The 21547-nt window shown below is 44.9% G+C and overlaps 1 protein-coding gene across 2 annotated transcripts; it reads left to right on the forward strand.

Moving 5' to 3' along the window:
- Positions 1-607: 607 nt before the first annotated feature.
- Positions 608-21137, forward strand: LOC121533902 (BTB/POZ domain-containing protein KCTD1-like). 2 transcript variants are annotated; one of them, XM_041840241.2, is made up of 5 exons: positions 608-930; positions 16267-16460; positions 16679-16823; positions 17015-17320; positions 20125-21135. In XM_041840241.2, the coding sequence occupies exons 1-5, from the start codon at positions 922-924 to the stop codon at positions 20284-20286; spliced, it is 816 nt and encodes a 271-aa protein (XP_041696175.2). In that variant the 5' UTR covers positions 608-921; the 3' UTR covers positions 20287-21135. The 2 variants fall into 2 exon arrangements, with proteins under 2 accessions (XP_041696175.2, XP_041696174.2); XM_041840240.2 differs by lacking the exon at positions 608-930 and adding an exon at positions 13220-14888 and having other exon boundaries at positions 20125-21137.
- The last annotated feature ends 410 nt before the right edge of the window (positions 21138-21547 follow it).

Genomic DNA, 21547 nt, shown 5'->3' on the forward strand with positions numbered 1-21547 from the left:
TATGAGCCCAAGTAGACTCAGTTGAATTGCCAGCCCAGATTCAGGAGGAGAAAATTAATTAATGGTGGCTTATGGGCATGGTGTCACTATTGTGTTCTAAGCCCTTTGATCAGCACCTACTGTGGATGTATGTGCTGCATGACTTATTGGGCTGCATTAAAACTGAAACATTTACCTGACTGAGAAAGAGCAAGAAAGAGAGAGCGAGAGATAAATAGTTTTTATGGAAATAAAAAACATACACAATAATGAAATTAGACATGTAGACACACTTTATCCATTCCTTCCTGAATAGTCAACACAGTCTGACTCCTATCTCTTCCTCTTAATTGAGATTCACACTGTTGATTGGTCCATTGGTCCAGACAGTGTCCAAGAGGTGTACTTTCTCTAATGTATAGTAGGATACACATTTGATTTCGATAGATAGTGGCAGTTGACACAAGCAACAGTTTATATAACCACCATCATCTGCTGTTTCCCTGCCTGGCACACAGCAGTAGCTCTCCATCCATTAGAAGAAAAGTGCCCGCGGAGGGTCTCCATCAAAACTAATCATCACGATTAACATCAGTGTCTCCTGCCGCGAGGAGAGTAGCGCAGGCGAGCTAAAGGCGGGAGTGCGAGAGAGCCACTACTCTATGGCGGGGAGACTTTCCAAACAAACCAGCTATATAATATTATTATTATTGTATAGAGTTGATCATTATAAAAGCTATAAACGGAATCCAGTATAATATTGATTTGATATGATGCAGGAATACGCTAATTGTCTCCTGATCTTAGCCTGAGGGGCTAGCGAAGCCTTGGAGCGACTGTTCTCTCTTCCCTCCCTCGCCAGGCTAATGCATTTCTCTCTAGCGTGCCGGGGAAGCAGCATATCGTCGTTATTCAGAGAGGAAAGCCGAGGATTGATGTCGGATGTTTCAGGTAAGAACTGTCTGAAATTGGGTTAGTTTTTAATTTCCTCGTAAAGATTGTGAAGGTGGTTGGTGCAACATATATAGGCGAGGGGAGCAGCACTGTTTTACGCATGGGCTAGGATACTGGACAAGCCTACAGTTTGCTGCTAAAATGATTCATCACTTGTGGTGAGGACATTCTGATCTCTGAGTCTTGTAAGTTGTCGCTGTCCATGGTCCTGAACATGTAGAGGGCGCTGATTGCTTGTTAGGAGTTGCTGACCAGGGCAGGGCTGAATGGACAGCTCCCAGGTGTTCGCCATGGAGGAATGCCGTCTCAAGGTGATACACCTTATTCAATTATAAAGTTAAATATGGAAATAGATTAATGACAATATTATGTTGTTATACTGCAGTTGTATTGTTCCCAGTAAGCATCTCATCATACTTACATGTTTCATTTTTACCCACGCTCTGGGACACTGTGTGTGTGTGTGTGTGTGTGTGTGTGTGTGTGTGTGTGTGTGTGTGTGTGTGTGTGTGCTGTTGTGCTTACTTGTGTGCATGCATGTGTGCGTGTGTGTACGCTTGCGTGCGTGTGTAGATAGTGGAGCAGACACTGTGTACTGTATAGGATGTGCAGTCAGCCCTAAGCCATCCAGTTGTTTGGCATGTCATTAATAATGGATCCTAGAACTCATTAAAGCTGAAGTGACAGCTTGCTATTTACCCGGCTGGCAGGGAGAGAAATATGGTTATAGATGCACATTCAAAAAGCATGTCTGTACTCCTGCTGTTTATACCTTTTCAGGATAATGAAATGTTTCAGGAAGATAACATACCAAATATATGATCAGAAAGTATATATGAGTTTGATGGAGAGTAGGTAAGACATTAAATACATGCTCTGGAACTTTGGCGACTACTGAGTGTTTTTTAAACCTTCTGCTTTGGGCTGGATGTGTCAATGTGTAGTTCATACATGCATAATCTATGAGCGAAATTACAGTCTTACATCAATTAGCCACGAAATCCCTAGTTTGAAAGCAACTGTTTTTCTTGAAGCTGTGCTGCGCTATTTTCCCTACATATTTTAAGTTGGTAGAGCATGGCGTTTGCAACGCCAGGGTTGTGGGTTCGATTCCCACGGGGGGCAGTATGAAAAAAATATATATATCAGCAGTAATCCTTCTACCCCCCTTACCCCAACCCACCCTGCCCCCCACCCCCCAAAAAAAAAAAAAAAAAAAAACATTGTAAAGTGTTTATCCCACTGGCTATAAGGTGAATGCACCAATTTGTAAGTCGCTCTGGATAAGAGCGTCTGCTAAATGACGTAAATGTAAATGTAAATATATATGCACTCACTAACTGTAAGTCGCTCTGGATAAGAGCGTCTGCTAAATGACTAAAAAATATATATATATATATTTCCTCATGTGGGCCAGCCCCTAGCAATTTGAGTTCTAGCCAATGAGCTTCAGCCCCTCGACATTTGAATGACAGCTAGTAAGATGCACACACAGCAGAGAAAGAGAGAAAGCAATGACGTGGTGAACATATCTGCACGTGTGACTTAAGAAGCAATTTCCGGGGACCACTTTTGGCTTGTGACCGCTACTTTCAGAACTACTGGCTAGAAAGTATATGAGGATCTCATTAAAGGTGTTATGGTGTAGGCCTACTTCATATGTGGTTATTACACTGTGATAATGATTGTGCAGTTGTGTAGGTATGTTTTGTTATAATGTTAATTATATTGTGTATGTAAGGGATGGTGTACTACTGGCTGTGTAATCTAGTCTTCAAGGTTTTCCTACATTCTTTCTTGTGACAAGCATTGCTGTGATAGGCATTGTATGTGTGCAAATTGAGTTTCTGAATTAGTGTGTGGGGGTTTAGTGTGTTGTTTGATATAGTGGGCATGTTTACATGGTGTTGCAGGTCTCTCCCACGGGACAGACAGATGAACAGAGTGTTTGTCCCGGACTGTGTTCTCATTAGAGACTACTGCTGGGAAGCCTGGTTGTAGTCAATAATGAGTGTGAAGGGCAGGTGTAGTTTGAGCGCTTTCTGTTTAGCACACACACAAATACATACATATGCACACACTGAAACAATTTATATACTCACACACTCTTTCACACACACACACAAACATGCCCCCACAAACACACACATCCCTCTTTCATGCCAACCCTATGCTAAGGGAGCATCTCTATCTAACGCATGGTGTTAATTTCCCTAGGTTTTGACATGGTGCCTCAGAGAGAGAGAGGGAGAGAGCGAGAGAGGGAAACGTAGAGAGAGAGAGAGAGAGAGAGAGCCTTGTTCTTTGTGTAAGTGATTTTTGTTCTACAACTTCTCCCTATCTCTGCAGATTAGTCAGGGAGTAAATTACCTACCTGCACACAAAAAAGCGCAATCCTACACACTTTGCTGCCACGCGGCGCACAGATATCCTTTTGAAGAGCGGCCGTGTTATTCCCCGGAGCCCCCAAGGCTCTCTTGACATGCAAATCATCATAAAATTAAATGTAAAACTCTAACATGTATTCTGGGGCCCTTCTCTTATCAGCAACTGCACAAGCGGCATACAAATCAGGCTGGGATCAGACGCCACAGCAAAGGTCTCCATTTAAAGGCCTGGCTAATTGCTAATTGGGTATGGAGGTGCGAAACGCGGCGTGGGTGTTTTTTCCAAATGTCTCAGCCTTCCTTCCTGGTGACATGCCTGGGAGGCTAAGACACAGTTAGAGACAAAAGACAATTCTTCAGTTCAGCAAAGAGGTTTCAGGAAGGAAGGTTTTACTTTGGCTGTTTTTGTAGGGCTGTGTTTGGTTGTTGGTTGCTCCTTCCCATACTGGACCCAGATTTATCTTAATCTTTGACAAAAAAAAAACACATTCTCAATGGAAAATGTCCATTAAAAGTGCTTTTCAGTCCCTCAATGTGTGCAGGTTTAGGGTCAAGGTCTTTCATATTAATTTCCTCACATATCTAACATTCTGACACATTCACATCACAACACACTCACTCAGGAAATATGGTTATATTGCTATGTTCTACTCTCTGCACGGCTGTGATGGATTGAAGTGGATCACACTGCTTTTTCCATTGTAATAAATGCCATTAACACACTCCCCATTGATACACACTGTCGGGTCTGTCTGCCTGACGCTATCCATTACTGCCACCTGTCACACATAACACCTAATTACCCACAACATACAGCACTGTCATATAGCAGCAGAGATAAACAGACAGCCTGAGATTTGTCAACTGTCATATTACATTTTAATTTAACTGACAGCTCTGTTAGGCACTTGGCTTCTCACAGGTCTTCCTGTGTTGTTACTCTGGGTAAAGTTAGGGAAGAGGGTCTTTAACATTACAACTCTCTACCTCTATCTCCTTAGGGGAAAGTAAGGGAAACGTTAACTGTATGTCTATATGAACCCTAAGTGGGCAGCATAAGAAGCCTATGAACCTCCACAAGGGCAACATACACTACAGTGAGCTCCAAAAGCACTGGGAGAGTGACACATTTTTTGACGTTTTGGCTCTGTACTCCAGCACTTTGGATTTGAAATGATACAATGACTATGAGGTTAAAGTGCAGACTGTTAATTTGACGGTATTTTCATCCATATCGGGTGAACTGTTTACAAATTACAGCACTATTTGTACATAGTCTCCCTATTTTAGGGGACCAAAAGTACAGTGCCTTGCAAAAGTATTCATCCCCCTTGGCGTTTTTCCTACTTTGTTGCATTACAACCTGTAATTGAAATGTAATGGACATACACAAAATAGTCCAAATTGGTGAAATGAAAGAAATTACTTGTTTCAAAAAAGTATTAAAAATAAATAATGGAAAAGTGGTGCGTGCATATGTATTCACCCCCTTTGCTATGAAGCCCCTAAATAAGATCTGGTGCAACCAATTACCTTCAGAAGTCACATAATTTGTTAAATAAAGTCCATGTGTGTACAATCTAAGTGTCACATGATCTGTCAGTATATATACACCTGTTCTGAAAGGCCCCAGAGTCTGCAACACCACTAAGCAAGGGGCACCATCAAGCAAGCAGCACCATGAAGACCAAGGAGCTCTCCAAACAGGTCAGGGACAAAGTTGTGGAGAAGTACAGATCAGGGTTGGGTTATAAAAAAATATTCGAAACTTTTAACATCCCACAGAGCACCATTAAATCCATTATTAAACAGTGGAAAGAATATGGCACCACATCAAACCTGCCAAGAGAGGGTCAAGGCAAGGAGGGCATTAATCAGAGAGGCAACAAAGAGACCAAAGATAACCCTGAAGGAGGTGCAAAGCTCCACAGTGGAGATTGGAGTATCTGTCCATAGGACCACTTTAAGCCGTACACTCCACAGAGCTGGGCTTTACGGAAGAGTGGCCAGAAAAAAGCCATTGCTTAACGAAAAAAATAAGCAAACACGTTTGGTGTTCGCCAGAAGGCATGTGGGAGACTCCCCAAACATATGGATGAAGGTTCTCTGGTCAGATGAGACTAAAATTGAGCTTTTTGGCCATCAAGGATAACGCTTTGACTGGCGCAAACCCAACACCTCTCATCACCCGAGAACACCATCCCCACAGTGAAGCATGGTGGTGGCAGCATCATGCTGTGGGATGTTTTTCATCGGCAGGGACTGTGAAACTGGTCAGAATTGAAGGAATGATGGATGGCGCTAAATACAGAGAAATTCTTGAGGGAAACCTGTTTCAGTCTTACAGAGATTTGAGACTGGGACGGAGGTTCACCTTCCAGCAGGACAATGACCCTAAGCATACAGCTAAAGCAACACTTGAGTGGTTTAAGGGGAAACATTTAAATGTCTTGGAATGGCCTAGTCAAAGCCCAGACCTCAATCCAATTGAGAATCTGTGGTATGACTTAAAGATTGCTGTACACCAGCGGAACCCATCCAACTTGAAGGAGCTGGAGCAGTTTTGCCTTGAAGAATGGGCAAAAATCCCAGTGGCTAGATGTGCCAAGCTTATAGAGACATACCCTAAGAGACTTGCAGCTGTAATTGCTGCAAAAGGTGGCTCTACAAAGTATTGACTTTGGGGGTGGGGGGGTGGGGGGTGCACGCTCAAGTTTTCTGTTTTTCTGTCTTATTTCTTGTTTGTCTCACATTAAAAAATATTTTGAATCTTCAAAGTGGTAGGCATGTTATGTAAATCAAATGATACAAACCCCAAAAAAATCAATTTGAATTCTAATTGTAAGGCAACAAAATAGGAAAAATGCCATGGGGGGTGAATACTTTCGCAAGCCACTGTATAGGGCCAAATTCACTTATATGTGTATTAAAGTAGTCAAACGTTTAGTATTTGGTCCCATTTTCCTAGCACGCAATGATTACATCATGCTTGTGATTCTACAAACTTGTTGGATGCATTTGCTGTTTGTTTCGGTTGTGTTTCAGATAATTTTGTGCCCAATAGAAATGAATGGTAAATAATGTATTGTGTCATTTTGGAGTCATTTTTATTGTAAATAATAATAAAATATGTTTCTAAACACTTACGCTACCATGATTACGGATAATCCTGAATGAATCGTGAATAAAGATGAGTGAGAAAGTTACAGAAGCATACATATTATACCCCCAAAAAACTACTGAGGGTGCTGCACCCCCTGATAAATCAGAATTAAAAAAGATATATATATATATATATATATATATATTTTTTTTTTTCTCTCTCACAAAAGTAGTGCACTGGGCCTTTACTAGTCCTGTATTAGCGGACCTATATTGCCGTCTGTAGCTTCGACAACAAAACAATTCTCAGCGAATACTAAACTTTTAACTACTTTAATACACATAAGTGAATTTGTCCCAATACGTGAGGGAGAGTGTCATTCCAGTTTATCTAATCTGTTGTGTTATGCTATTATATGTTATACAGAATATGACTATGGCCAGTGACGGTGTCTTGTGAAAGACTCACGTATGGCCTTGTGCCAATTGAGAACAGTTGATTAAGTCAGTAGTTATCCATTCTCTCCTCAGGGACCCCCAGCTGTTCCAGAGCTAGCACACCTGATTCAACTTGTTAATAAACACAATAATAACACCTATGGAATTGCAACAATATAATATGGCTATTAAACCAGAATTTTAAAAAACTGTATAGTTTTATAAAGAACCTTTGAGATTGGGAAAGGTGCTTTATAGAACCATTCTCCATAAAGGTTCGATTAAAAGAACCATAAAAAAAAGGGTTCTATATAGCCCCAAAAAGAGTTGTAACCATAGTGGAACTCTTTTTTGGTGTTATATGTTTTTTTTTATAGAACCTTAGGAAAGGGTTCTTTATAGCACCATACAGGTTCCATTTAGAACCTGATGAGCATGATTCTTCCTTCAAAAAAAGGTTCCAATAGCACTAAAAATGGTTCCGCTATGGTTACAAGCCAAAGAACCCTTATTTCAATAAATCAATCGCTCAATCAATCAATCAATCAAATGTATTTATAAAGCCCTTTTTACATCAGTAGATGTCACAAAGTGCTTATACAGAAACCCAGCCTAAAACCCCAAAGACACCAAAGAGCAAGCAATGCAGATGTAGAAGCACGGTAGCGAGGAAAACCTCCCTAGAAAGGCAGGAACCTAGGAAGAAACCTAGAGAGGAACCAGGCTCTGAGGGGTGGCCAGTCCTCTTCTGGCTAGGCTGGGTGGAGATTATAAGGGTACATGGCCATTAAGGCCAGATCGTTCTTCAAGATATTCAAACGTTCATAGATGACCAGCAGGGTCAAATAATAATCACAGTGGTTATAGAGGGTGCAACAGATCAGCAAAACAGGAGTAAATGTCAGTTGGCTTTTCATAGCCGAGCATTCAGAGGTCGAGACTGCAGGTGCGGTAAAGAGAGAGCGAGAGAGAGCGAGAGAGAGCGAGAGCGAGAGCGAGAGCGAGAGAGAGAGCGAGAGCGAGAGCGAGAGAAGAATTAGAGATCACAGACTGACCCTAGCCCCCTGGCACATACACTATTGCAGCATATATACTGGGGACTGAGACAGGGGGGGTTGGGGAACACCCGGACAGGGCCAAACAGGCAGGATATAACCCCAACCACTTTGCCAAAGCACAGCCTGCACACCACCAAAGGGATATCAACAGGCCACTAACTTACTACCCTGAGACAAGGCCGAGTATAGCCCACGAAGATCACCCCACCGCACGAGGTCGAAGGGGTGCAAAACCGGACAGAAAGATCACGTCAGTGACTCAACCCACTCAAGTCGAGTATTGTCGAAAAAAGCATGGCATGACGTGATGCACCCCTCCTAAGGATGGCATGGGAGAGCGCGAGCAAGCCAGTGACTCAGCCCCCGTAATAGAGTCAGAGGCAGAGAATCGGAGTGGAGAGAGGGGAGCCGGCCAGGCAGAGACAGCAAGGGTGGTTCGTCACTCCAGTGCCTTACCTTTCACCTTCGCACCCCTGGGCCAGACTACACTCTTTTTCGAATGACATCACCAAGAGGTAGCATATATAGTGAGAACAATAGTGGTCCCAGAACGGAACCTTGAGGACCAACGAAACTTACCATTGATTTGTCAGAGGACAAACCATTCACAGAGACGATCAGATATCTTTCCGACAGATAAGATCTAAACCAGGCAAGAACTTGTCCGCGTTGACCAATTAGGGTTTCCAATCTCTCCAACAGAATGTTGTGATCGATGGTGTCAAAAGCGACACTAAGGTCTAGGAGCACGAGGACAGACACAGAGCCTTGGTCTGACGCCATTAAAAGGTAATTTATCACCTTCACGAGTGCGGTCTCAGCAATATGATGGGGTCTAAAACCAGATTGGAGCATTTCATATACATAATTTGTCTTCAGGAAGACAGTGAGTTGCTGAGAAACAGCTTTTTTAAAAAAATTGAGAGCAATGGGAGATTCGATGTAGGCCGATAGTATAAAAAAAAAATGTGGGTCAAGGTTTTTGCTTTTTCAAGAGGCTATATTACTGCCTTTTTATAGTGAGTTTGGTACACCGGAGGATAGGGAGATATTTATTATGTTCAACATAGGACGGCCAAGCACAGGAAGGACACCTGCTTGTCGAAATTCTCATTCAAAAATCATGGCCATTAATATGGAGTTGGTCCCCGCTTTGCTGCTATAACAGCCTCCACTCTTCTGGGAAGGCTTTCCACTAGATGTTAGAACATTGCTGCGGGGACTTACTTCCATTCTGCCACAAGAGCATTAGTGAGGTCGGGCACTGATGTTGGCCGATTAGGCCTGGCTCGCAGTCAGCGTTCCAATTCATCCCAAAGGTATTCGATGGGGTTAACGTCAGGGCTCTGTGCAGGCCAGTCAAGTTCTTCCACACCAATCTCGACAAACTATTTCTACATGGACCTCGCTTTGTGCACAGGGGTATTGTCATGCTGAAACAGGAAAGGGCCTTTCCCAAACTGTTGCCACAAAGTTGGAAGCACAGAATCGTCTAGAATGTCATTGTATGCTGTAGCATTAAGATTTCCTTTCACTGGAACTAAGGGGCCTAGCCCAAACCATGTAAAACAGCCCCAGACCATTATTCCTCCTCCACCAAACATTACAGTTGGCACTATGCATTCGGGCAGGTAGCGTTCTCCTGGCATCCACCAAACCCAGATTTGTCCGTCGGACTGCCACATAGTGAAGTGTGATTCATCACTGCAGAGAACGCATTTCCACTGCTCCAGAGTCCAATGGCGGCGAGCTTTACACCACTCCAGCCAACGCTTGGCATTGCGTATGGTGATCTTAGGCTTGTGTGCAGCTTCTCGGCCATGGAAACCGATTTCATGACGCTCCCAACGAACAGTTGTTGTGCTGACGTTGCTTCCAGAGGCAGTTTGGAACTCAGTAGTGAGTGTTGCAACAGAGGACAGGCAAATTTTACGCACTCCGCGCTTCAGCACTCGGTAATCCCATTCTGTGAGCTTGTGTGGCCTACCACTTCGCGGCTGAGCCGTTGTTGCTCCTAGACGTTTCCACTTCACAATAACAGCACTTATATCCTATGGCGGTGCCACGTTGAAAGTCACTGAGCTCTTCAGTAAGGCCATTCTACTGCCAATGTTTGTCTATGGAGATTGCGTGGCTGTGTGATCGATTTTATACACCTGTCAGCAACGGGTGTGGCTGAAATATCAAAATCCACTAATTTGAAGGGGTGTCCACATACTTTTGTATATACAGTGAGGGAAAAAAGTTTTTGTATGTTTGCCCACTGACAAAGACATGATCAGTCTATAATTTTTATGGTAGGTTTATTTGAACAGTGAGGGACAGAATAACAACAAAGAAATCCAGAAAAACACATGTCAAAAATGTTATAAATTGATTTTCATTTTAATGAGGGAAATATGTATTTGACCCCTCTGCAAAACATGACTTAGTACTTGGTGGCAAAACCCTTGTTGGCAATCACAGAGGTCAGACGTTTCTTGTAGTTGGCTTCTCCAAGTCATTAAGGTTTTGAGCCTGACGTTTGGCAACTCGAACCTTCAGCTCCCTCCACATTTTCTATGGGATTAAGGTCTGGAGACTGACTAGGCCACTCCAGGACCTTAATGTGCTTCTTCTTGAGCCACTCCTTTGTTGCCTTGGCCGTGTGTTTTGGGTCATTGTCATGCTGAAATACCCATCCACGACCATTTTCAATGCCCTGGCTGAGGGAATGAGGTTCTCACCCAAGATTTGACGGTACATGGCCCTGTCCATCGTCCCTTTGATGCTGTGAAGTTGTCCTGTCCCCTTAGCAGAAAAACACCCCCAAAGCATAATGTTTCCACCTCCATGTTTGACGGTGGGGATGGTGTTCTTGGGGGCATAGGCAGCATTCCTCCTCCTCCAAACACGGCGAGTTGAGTTGATGCCAAAGAGCTCGATTTTGGTCTCATCTGACCACAACACTTTCACCCAGTTCTCCTCTGAATCATTCAGATGTTCATTGGCAAACTTCAGACAGGCCTGTATATGTGCTTTCTTGAGCAGGGGGACCTTGCGGGCGCTGCAGGATTTCAGTCCTTCACTGCGTAGTGTGTTATCAATTGTTTTCTTGGTGACTATGGTCCCAGCTGCCTTGAGATCATTGACAAGATTCTCCCGTGTAGTTCTGGGCTGATTCCTCACCGTTCTCATGATCATTGCAACTCCACGAGGTGAGATCTTGCATGGAGCCCCAGGCCGAGGGAGATTGACAGTTATTTTGTGTTTCTTCCATTTGCGAATAATCGCACCAACTGTTGTCACCTTCTCACCAAGCTGCTTGGCGATGGTCTTGTAGCCCATTCCAGCCTTGTGTAGGTCTACAATCTTGTCCCTGACATCCTTGGAGAGCTCTTTGGTCTTGGCCATGAGTGGCGAGTTTGGAATCTGATTGATTGATTGCTTCTGTGGACAGGTGTCTTTTATACAGGTAACAAGCTGAGATTAGGAGCACTCTCAGCTTGTTACCTGTATAAAAGACACCTGGGAGCCAGAAATCTTTCTGATTGAGAGGGGGTCAAATACTTGGTTTTGCCGAGTATTAAGTCATGTTTTGCAGAGGGGTCAAATACTTATTTCCCTCATTAAAATGCTAATCAATTTATAACATTTTTTACATGCATTTTTCTGGATTATTTTGTTGTTATTCTGTCTCTCACTGTTCAAATAAACCTACCATTAAAATTATAGACTGATCATGTCTTTGTCAGTGGGCAAACGTACAAAATCAGCAGGGTATCAAATACTTTTTTCCCTCACTGTATAGTGTAGCTCTTTCAATAGGTTAGTTGGAATAGTGTCCAGTAGACAGCTGGAAGGTTTAGAGGCCATTACTATTTTAGTGAATGTGTTGAGCGATACAGGATTAAAACACGTGAGTGTCTCCATTGAGCCAAGGTCCTGGCAGTTCTGTGCAGACTCAGGACAACTGAGTTTTGGAGAAATATGCAGATTCAAAGAGGAGTCCGTAATTTGTTTTCTAATGATCATGATCTTTTCGTGTAAGAAGTTCATGAAATCGTCACTGCTGAAGTGAAGGCCATCTTTACTTGGGGAATGTTGCTTTTTAGCTAGCTATGCGACAGTATCAAAAAATGAATTTTAGATTGTTTTTATTCTCCTTAATCAGGTTGGAAAAGTAGGCTGATATTTGGCACTATATAGAACCATTTGTTGTTAGTGTGTAGAGTCCTTAGAAGCTGTAATTGCAGAAGAGTATGGAGGACATAATTAACCTAAGCTAAGGTGGCAGCATAACTATGAACCTACACAAGAGCAGCATAAGAAGTATATGAACCCTCACAAGGGCAACAAAGCTAACCTATGAGCCGTTATTAGAGCTCATACAGTCCCTATAAGCTGTAATGGGAGCAGTGCATCGCATGGAGGACACCCTGTAGCCTATCAGGCTGTATAAGGCTGTATCAAGGTCACGGATGCCCAGGGGAGGAGCAGTACTCTTAGCCTGGAGGTACAGCAGGGTGATGAGGTTCTATATTAAGAAGAATATAATATAATTGCTTTGCACTTCTGAGGCATTGGCATTTATGCTCAAATCAATGCACAAGTCTAACAACACACTTCACATAGTGCTCAGAGAGTACAGTGTATGACAACCAGGAAAGTACTGTATGGCCACTAAAGAGTTTATATTAGGGCTGTCAAACGTTCAAAACATTTCATCGAGTAAATCGCAGGATTTGCTCAAATTGAGCTGTAATTTAAGATTTTTTATTCAAAACACATTACAAGAACATTGATTTGTGCAAAATAAAGGTAAGCAAAATCTGGTAAATTGATAAAGCATGCTTTCTTTAACATCAATAACTTGTTTTTGACATTGCATTGTAGTTTTAAGCTGTATAGATGATGAATTTAGGATGTTTTCAGTGTATTTTCAACACTTCCAGATAATGGGATTAATCGTGATTTAAAAAACTTCAGTTAACTGATTGATTCTAACAGACCTAGTTTATATGTTTTTCCCAAGAAACCTTGCTGACCCTGGCCTGTGTGGAGTGTGTGTGTGTGTGTGTGTGTGTGTGTGTGTGTGTGTGTGTGTGTGTGTGTGTGTGTGTGTGTGTGTGTATATATGTGTGTGTGTGTGTGTGTGTGTGTGTGTGTCGGGTATTGCCTTATCAAATGCAGCAGTTACTTCCATTAAAGAGAGACATGAAACCCTGTTACATATTCATGCTGCGTGTGAGTAGTCCAATATGCAGTCCAATACTGCAGCCTTTTTTGGGAGCGCGCTCCATTTCCCCACTCGCTCGCTCCCTGCACCTTTAAGAGCGCGTGCCTAGCTGAAGGTCACTAAACAGTAACACAAAGCACTCTCAGCTCTGCGGTCCAATATAGCGCATGCGCTCTGCCTGAGGACTGCTACACAGACTGCAATATGGCGAGAATGCCTGGCAGCGCAGACTGCTCTAGCGACAAGGCGGGGACAGAGCGGGAGGAGCACATGAGCTGCCCGGAGACTGAGAGGAGCGGAGACGAGGAGGATGATGATGAGATCCAGGAGGTGCAGATCACCGGGGAGGAGGAGGGGGAGTACGGGGAGGATGTCGAGCTGGAATGGGAGGCAGAGTGTGTGGACCCCGGCAGCTGCTCCGCTATGGAGACAGAAGCGGTCCTTATGCGCAGTAAGGACCAGTGCAGCGGGTTGGGACCGGGAGCGGACCCCGGACTAGACTCGGATCCGGAGGGAGACCTGCAGCGGTCTGACCGCTCCAGACTGAGCGAGAACACTCGCCTGGCTACTAGGTACGCAGTCCGGATCTTCCGGGAGTACCTGAGTGAGAAAGCCCAAAGTCCTGACTTTGAAACTCTGGACAAGGAGGCGCTGTGCGCGGTCCTGCGGTCCTTCTACGCGGAGGCGCGCTCGAAGAGCGGTCAGCTCTACAGCAAGTCCTCTCTTATCAGCATCCGGAGTTCTCTGAACCGCTACCTGAATGAGCCGCCCTACTGTCGCACTCTGGACCTCACCAAGGACCCAGAACTGCGCAGCGCCAACCTGACCCTGGCTGCGGTCATAAGAAAGCTGGAGGAGCAAGGAGCCGGTCCCGTGGTGCAGAAACAGGCTATTACGCGGGCGGACCTGAGAAAACTCTACACCTCCAGTGTGTTTAACACCGATACGCCGTTCGGGCTTCTCAACAAAGTGTGGTTCGAGACATGCATGTATTTCTGCACGAGGGGGAGAGAGAATCAGCGCGAGCTGGAGGAGGATTCATTCGGGCTGGCCATAGACGAGGATGGGAGAAAGTTCATCTATTTCAAAGCGCTGGGGCCATATCACAAGTCTCGCTCCGCGTCCTGGACTAAAAAAAGACCAGACACGGATGATGATACTCTGCCGCGCATGTATGAGACGGCCACGGAGTTTTGCCCATATGCCAGCTTTGTGAAGTATGTCTCGAAACGGAACCCGCTGTGCAAAGCGTTCTTCCAGCGCCCGCGAGACCACTGCTGCGTAAGCGACATGACATGGTACGAGAACAAAGCAATCGGTAAAAACCTGCTGGGCACGAGGATGCAGATGCTGTCGCGTGCTGCCAAGCTTTCAAAGACCTACACCAACCACTGCATCGGCGCCGTCTCCATAGCAACGCTCAACAGCATCGCCGGTATCGGGTCAAAGTCAGTGTTGCTTCACGTTGCCTCGGAAACTGTCAATGGTGGCGCGCAGTCTCATCTCCAGCTCGTGATCCCATATATCCGACAGGTCACGGACGCAGTGGAACTGAAGCCGCAGAGAACGACAAGGAAAGTTCGTTCTCTCTGCCCTGGCGACGTCTCTGAACCTCCCTCACCTAAGAAGCTCTGTGTGCGCGGAGAGGCCCCGGTGGTCATAGTGGACGGTAACGAGCCCGTGGACACCCGAACCCCTGAGCCCCACGGTCAGCTACCCGCCCCTTTACCGGCTGGCGTGGTAGCAGCGCAGGTAACACAGTTTCACACACTGCACCAACAGAGGTTTTGAATTGATCAGCAGTCTTCTAAATTTAATGTAGGATAACTTTACTAGTCTCCAAAGCATCTACAGATTATGCATACATTTAATGATTTACATAATTTTCCATTTACTGTGAAAGTATTGACCTGTAGGATGTGTGTGTTTGTACTGTTTAGGAGTGAGTTCTGTCATTGGGTGTTCTAGGTGCTTTAGTAAAGAGGTCATGAACATTGTGTTAGCATACCAAATGGCACCCTATTCCCTATATAGTGCACCTTTTTTTTTTACCAGAGCCCTATGGACCCTGGTCAAAAGCAGTTCACTATATAGAGGTTAGGGTGCCATTTGGGACTAGCCTGTGAGTGCAGCGGAGAGGACACATGAGTGAGTTCTCTCTGGGACTTCGTCTGTTGCTATGGGTGATGGTGCCCCAGGCCCACAGTTACCCACCATGCACCACAGTGGAGCCCGCAGGGGAAGAGCCAGAGCGTGCAAACACACACACATACTTCTCTTATACCCATTTGCCTAAAGCTCACATTTTCCTGAGACACAGGCACTATAATGAACAATAGTATGGCAGGCTGTCTCAAGCCTCTTTCCCCTAATGACAAAAAAATAGTGTTTGTGTGTGTGTGAGAGAGAGTGTGTGTGAATGTGCATGCGTGCATGAGTGAGTGTGTTTGTGTTTGTGTATCCAGTCTCTTATGAGTTTAATGTTTTTGAGCCGTTCCTCTCAGAAGAGCCTGCCTGTCATGACCCTGGAGAGATGCACGTCTGCTGCAGCACTAACAGCTCTGCTCATCAGTTTTCTGCTTTATCAGCTATACATCTATCTCCCTCCATCTCTGTGCATCTATCTCACTATTTACTGTTTTCTCAGCTTTAAGAGGCAGACTCTGCCTTCGGCCAAGGCTGTCTTTCTCCCTCACTGCACTTACCACAGTGAATGCTGACCAGTAGCATTTCCAAGGTGTTTCAAACCTTCCTCTCTACAGTAATGTCCTCACCTGTCTCACACATCACCTGTATAGCAGAGCAGAGGAGGAGACACGACTCATATCTGTCTCTGAGTTTCTTTAACGACACTCAGCCTGCTCCACTGTCCTTAGTTAGCCCTGATACACAGACACCGAAAGGGGCAAAACCACTCTTCATCATGTAGTTCAGTGCATCATGAGTTAATTGTGCTCAAAGCGTTGACGGAGTATGAATGAAGTCCCAGTCTACAACTCTTTAATAGTGTCCTTTCTCTACTTAGTCACTCAGGGAATTACTGTGTGATGCCTTGTGTGTTCACTGATGTACAGTATCTGTGACAGATTTCCGTTGGACATTTGTGTTTCTTCTTCTTCTTGTCTCCCAGGATAGCCGTAGTAGCAGCATGGCCAGCCGGCCGCTGGTCTCCCAGTCCCCTGCCTCTCCACTGGGCTCAGGGGGTATAGGGGGCATCCCCACCCCCGCCCAGCTCACCAAAACCAACGCCCCTGTACACATAGACGTAGGAGGTCACATGTACACCAGCAGCCTGGCTACACTCACCAAATACCCAGAGTCACGGTAAGACTCGCACACACATATCGTGTTTGAGATTGACTACATTGAAGTGGAATGCAGTCACTGATCTACAAATGACCTTGCATCCCAAATAACTACTCATTATGTGATCAAGATTAGCAATTCTACGCCTCACCTTGCTCAAACTGATCCCCTAAAACATGAACATGCACACTCTGATGACGATCACATTGATGATGATGATATTCCCTTCCCCCCAGGATTGGTCGTCTGTTCAACGGGACAGAGCCCATAGTGTTGGACAGTCTGAAGCAGCACTACTTCATAGATCGAGACGGTCACATGTTCCGCTACATCCTCAACTTCCTGCGGACGGCCAAACTGCTCCTCCCTGACGACTTCAAAGTGAGTTTCTCTGACCCTGCACTCAGGCCTGGAAAACCTTGTATGTAATTGCACACTTATAACATAAAGTGTGAAACTTTATGGGATACATTTTCTTTTTAAGAATCAGATGATCATTGTGTTTGTGTGTGTATGTGTACATTTGTTTGTGTATATATATATGTGTGTGTGTGTGTGTGTGTGTGTTACAGGAGTACTCTTTACTCTATGAGGAGGCCAGGTTCTTCCAGCTATCCCCACTACAAGCAGAATTAGAACGCTGGAGGAGTGAGCTTGAGGCCAGGTGTGTGTGGCGTGTGTGTGAGTGTGTGGTGGTACGTGTAGCTCCAGAGCTGGGGGAGAGGATCACTCTGAGTGGGGACAGGGCTCTGATCGAGGAGGTGTTTCCAGAGGTTGGGGACGTCATGTGTAACTCCCTGAACGCAGGCTGGAATCATGACTCTACTCACGTCATACGCTTCCCACTCAACGGATACTGTCACCTCAACTCTGTACAGGTAACATGACAGACACTACCCTTACAATACCACTGCTTAGAATAACTATGAAAATACCCTACAACAACCCAATATACTAAGTTAACAGATAACGTCCCCTCAACTCACAACAGATAAGGTCACATCATCTCACAACAGATAAGGTCACCTCAACTCAACTCATAACATCACATTAACCCACCTCAACTCTGTGTAGGTAACCTTAACTCTGTACAGGTAACATCCCACTAACTAGTACCCATGGCACAAGCATAGTATAACCTCAAATAACCTCAGAGGGCCAGACCAGCCAGAGAAAGAGAGACTAATCCTGTTTAGATATGAAACATGTGGCCATCGGCTACTGGGTCTGCTGGAATGATATGAAGGAGCGACAGCCAAAGAGAGAGGGAGCGAGAGAGAGAAACAGAGACAGAGTGAAAGCCAATTTATGCTTGCTCCGAAATGTGATCCGAGGCTCTGTACGGAGGGTTTGACGCAATTGCGGCGCCTCCGGAGGCTTGCGGAGGCCAAATCGAGCTCCGTACCGCATCGCCATGCGTCTCCCAAATGTTGTAACAATGCGGAGGGCTCCATATACACTATATATACAAAAGTATTTGAACACCCCTTCAAATTAGTGGATTCGGCTATTTCAGCCACACCCGTTGCTGACAGATGTATAAAATCGAGCACACATCCATGCAATCTCCATAGACAAACATTGGCAGGAGAATGGCCTTACTGAAGAGCTCAGTGACTTTCAACGTGGCACCGCCATATGATACCACCTTTCCAACAAGTAAGTTAGTCAAATTTCTGCCCTGCTAGAGCTACCCCGGTCAACTGTAAGTGCTGTTATTGTGAAGTGGAAATGTCTAGGAGCAACAATGGCTCAGCCGCGAAGTGGTAGGCCACATAAGCTCATAGAATGGGACCGCAGAGTGCTGAAGCGCGTAAAAATTGTCTGTCCTCACTACCGAGTTCCAAACTGCCTCTGGAAGCAACGACAGCACTAGAACTGTTAGTCGGGAGCTTCATGAAATGGGTTTCCATGGCCGAGCAGCCGCACACAAACATAAGATCACCATACGCAATGCCAAGCGTCGGCTGGAGTGGTGTAAAGCTCGCTGCCATTGGACTCCGGAGCAGTGGAAATGCTTTCTCTGGAGTGATGAATCACGTTTCACCATCTGGCAGTCCAACGGGCGAATCTGGGTTTGGCGGATGCCAGGAGAACGCTACCTGCCCGAATGCATAGTGCCAACTGTAAAGTTTGGTGGAGGAGGAATAATGGTCTGGGGCTGTTTTTCGGGCTAGGCCCCTTAGTTCCAGTGAAGGGAAATCTTAACGCTACAGCATACAATTACATTCTAGACGATTCTGTGCCTCCAACTTTGTGGCAACAGTTTGGGGAAGGCCCTTTCCTGTTTCAGCATGACAATGCCCCTGTGCACAAAGCGAGGTCCATACAGAAATGGTTTGTCGAGATCGGTGTGGAAGAACTTGACTGGCCTGCACAGAGCCCTGACCCCAACCCCATCGAACACCTTTGGATGAATTGGAACACCGACTGCGAGCCAGGCCTAATCGCCCAACATCAGTGCCCGACCTCACTAATGCTCGTGGCAATAGCCCCCGCAGCAATATTCCAACATCTAGTGGAAAGCCTTCCCAGAAGAGTGGAGACTGTTATAGCAGCAAAGAGGGGACCAACTCCATATTAATACCCATGATTTTGGAATGAGATGTTCGACAAGCAGGTGTCCACATACTTTTGGTCATGTAGTGTAGCTCCATATAGCGCCGCATTGACATGATTTATTGATGGTAGGTGGGGGCGGGAGGTCCTGTATAAACACAAACTCACTTCCTTAACTTCCTTTACAACAGCTCTGCTCTGCAGAGCGATGTGGCCTCCTCTGCAGAGGCCACATCGCACTAAATGCTGTACGGCCACTACAGACGTCGGATTGACCATGCAGAGCCTTTAAGGCAGAGAGAGAGAGAGTGGGATGGAGGCAGACAGCGGTTTCTAATTTAGCCCACTGCCTGCAACAAACAGAAAGAGAGGAGAGGGTGACAGAGCGAGAGAGTGAGGGAGGCAGGCAGACAGAGGAACAGATGCCATCTTGCAGCTATCGAGAGAATGTCTGCATACAAAATGTCACCCTATTCCCTATTTAGTGCACTACTTTTGACTACGGCCCATAGTGCACTACATAGGGAATATGGTGCCATTTGGGACGCACATAATATTACACTAGAAAAAGGGTTTGCGCCTCTGTCTGCATATGTCAGTCCGTGTTTGTATGTGTGAGTTGTCGTGAGAGAGGGGATCCTCCTATCTGTCACTGTGTTTTTAGGTCAGGGAAGGACAGAGTGAGATGGCTGGCTCTTCTTTAGTCAGACTGAGTCTTGCTAAAGAGAGAGAGATGAGTGAACTTGGGCCATATGGGCACTGTCTGTGCTATTGTTAGTAGCACATGTTGGTTCTCTTCCACAAACTGGAGTCCTGGATGACTGTGGTATGACTCGACCCTGAATCAGCCCCTCTCTGAAATCACTTCCCTGCCCCTCGGTCAACTGACCTTCCATACATACTGTATCAGACCACCAATTACCTGATTCATCCTCCATTCTATTTTTGGTAAACCTAAATAATTGTTGTGAATGAGATTAAAACTTGAGATCTGAGTCTGTGCGTCTACCTGAGTGGTTATTCTGACCACAAGTGTATGTACGGTGTCTGTATTGCATGTGTGTGTTGTGTCTATAATGTGTGTGTGTGTGTGTGTGTGTGTGTGTATGTGTTTGATTGACAGGTGTTGGAGAGGTTGCAGCAGAGAGGGTTCGTGATAGCAGGGGCGTGTGGTGGGGGAGTAGACTCCTCCCAGTTCAGCGAGTACGTCCTACGCAGGGAGGGAAGAAGCAACGGACAGCGTGGCCCTACCCTCATCCACATCAAACAGCAAGCACTGGACTAAGCCCCACCCAGGTCAGATCAGAGGTCAGGGGTCACAGTGGATAATTGGTCAGGAGAGGAGCAGAAAGCCACGCCTCCATCTCCAAGGGAAGGCCAATAGTCGTTTTAGAACTTTGGGGACATAGGCAATGCCATGACGAAACGGTGATTGAACCTACACCCAACATGAGAACAATAGAACTATGACCTCCCGGCAATGAACTACGGAAGTCACTAACCAGGCGGTATGCAGATAGTGACTGACCTATAGCATACAGAGAGAAGCAACATTAGCACTGTCATCATACTACTCATGTTATCATGTAGGATTATTCTGTTTTGTAGTGTCATAATAATACTATGTGGATTAATTCAGATTCTTACAATAATGTAAATAATCACAGAATGGGATGCTGTCATGACTGAAACTCTGAAATGGAGAAACGGCACTGATGAACATGGAAGATATGCAGCTAAATGTTAAAAAGCACAAGTGTCTGGTAAATCTAACCCAGCCTAAACTAAACAGATAAAAGATATGGTGCTGTGAAGCTAAAGTTATTATTATGAGGAACTCATGGACGTTTTTTTTTATAGGACATTTTTATAAACCAAAAAGATGGTTTTCACATGTTAAGTCTTAAACTTATGACAATGGAATTCTGAAGAGGCTCTTCAACATGTTATATTCATCACATTAATAAAAGAGATTTGTCTTGTCAGAGATTAAATTGATGCATGTTTTATGCTGAGCATTAGAGCAGCAGAGGACTTGAGATCTGTATCAAAACTGTCTCCCTCTGTCACACTAAAGGAAATATGATTTCATAAATGTATAGATGAATGTACCACAAGGATGTAAAAAAATGTTTCATACAAAAAAGTATGCATGTGTGTGTGTATTAGTTATTCAGGAAACTGTAAATGATGAGAATATTCACAAAATGTTCATTTTAGTTAGGCTAGTCTTTCTCTAGCAATCACTGATCAGATGACAACCCTATCATCACTGCAGATTGACTGTAGAATTGAAACCGGAAAGTTAAGGGGGAGGTTTCCATTAATTTTAGGTGGCATGGTAAATATTCCACCTGCTTCAGAGTTTAGCGGAAAGTTGTTAATGAATATGCATAAGCAATTCCTGAATATTAACTAGGCTAAAGTGCCTTTGTCTTCCTGGATTTGACAAGCTGTCAGAGGAGGGAGGGGCTTGTCTTTGATCTGAGACAGGAACAGGAAGCGGTGGGACATGACGAGATCGTTAACGTTGCCGACGATGATCA

This window comes from Coregonus clupeaformis, chromosome 20, assembly GCF_020615455.1.
Source record: "Coregonus clupeaformis isolate EN_2021a chromosome 20, ASM2061545v1, whole genome shotgun sequence".
In the NCBI taxonomy this organism is placed as follows: Eukaryota; Metazoa; Chordata; class Actinopteri; order Salmoniformes; family Salmonidae; genus Coregonus; species Coregonus clupeaformis.

What these genes read in the sequence shown, in the direction of transcription:
- LOC121533902 (XM_041840240.2), top strand. Translation starts at nt 13,341, where the DNA reads ATGGCGAGAATGCCTGGCAGCGCAGACTGCTCTAGCGACAAGGCGGGG. An exon ending in ACCAAATACCCAGAGTCACG is followed by an intron (nt 16,461 to 16,678) that starts GTAAGACTCGCA and finishes CCTTCCCCCCAG; the next exon opens with GATTGGTCGTCTGTTCAACG. An exon ending in GTCACCTCAACTCTGTACAG is followed by an intron (nt 17,321 to 20,124) that starts GTAACATGACAG and finishes TTTGATTGACAG; the next exon opens with GTGTTGGAGAGGTTGCAGCA.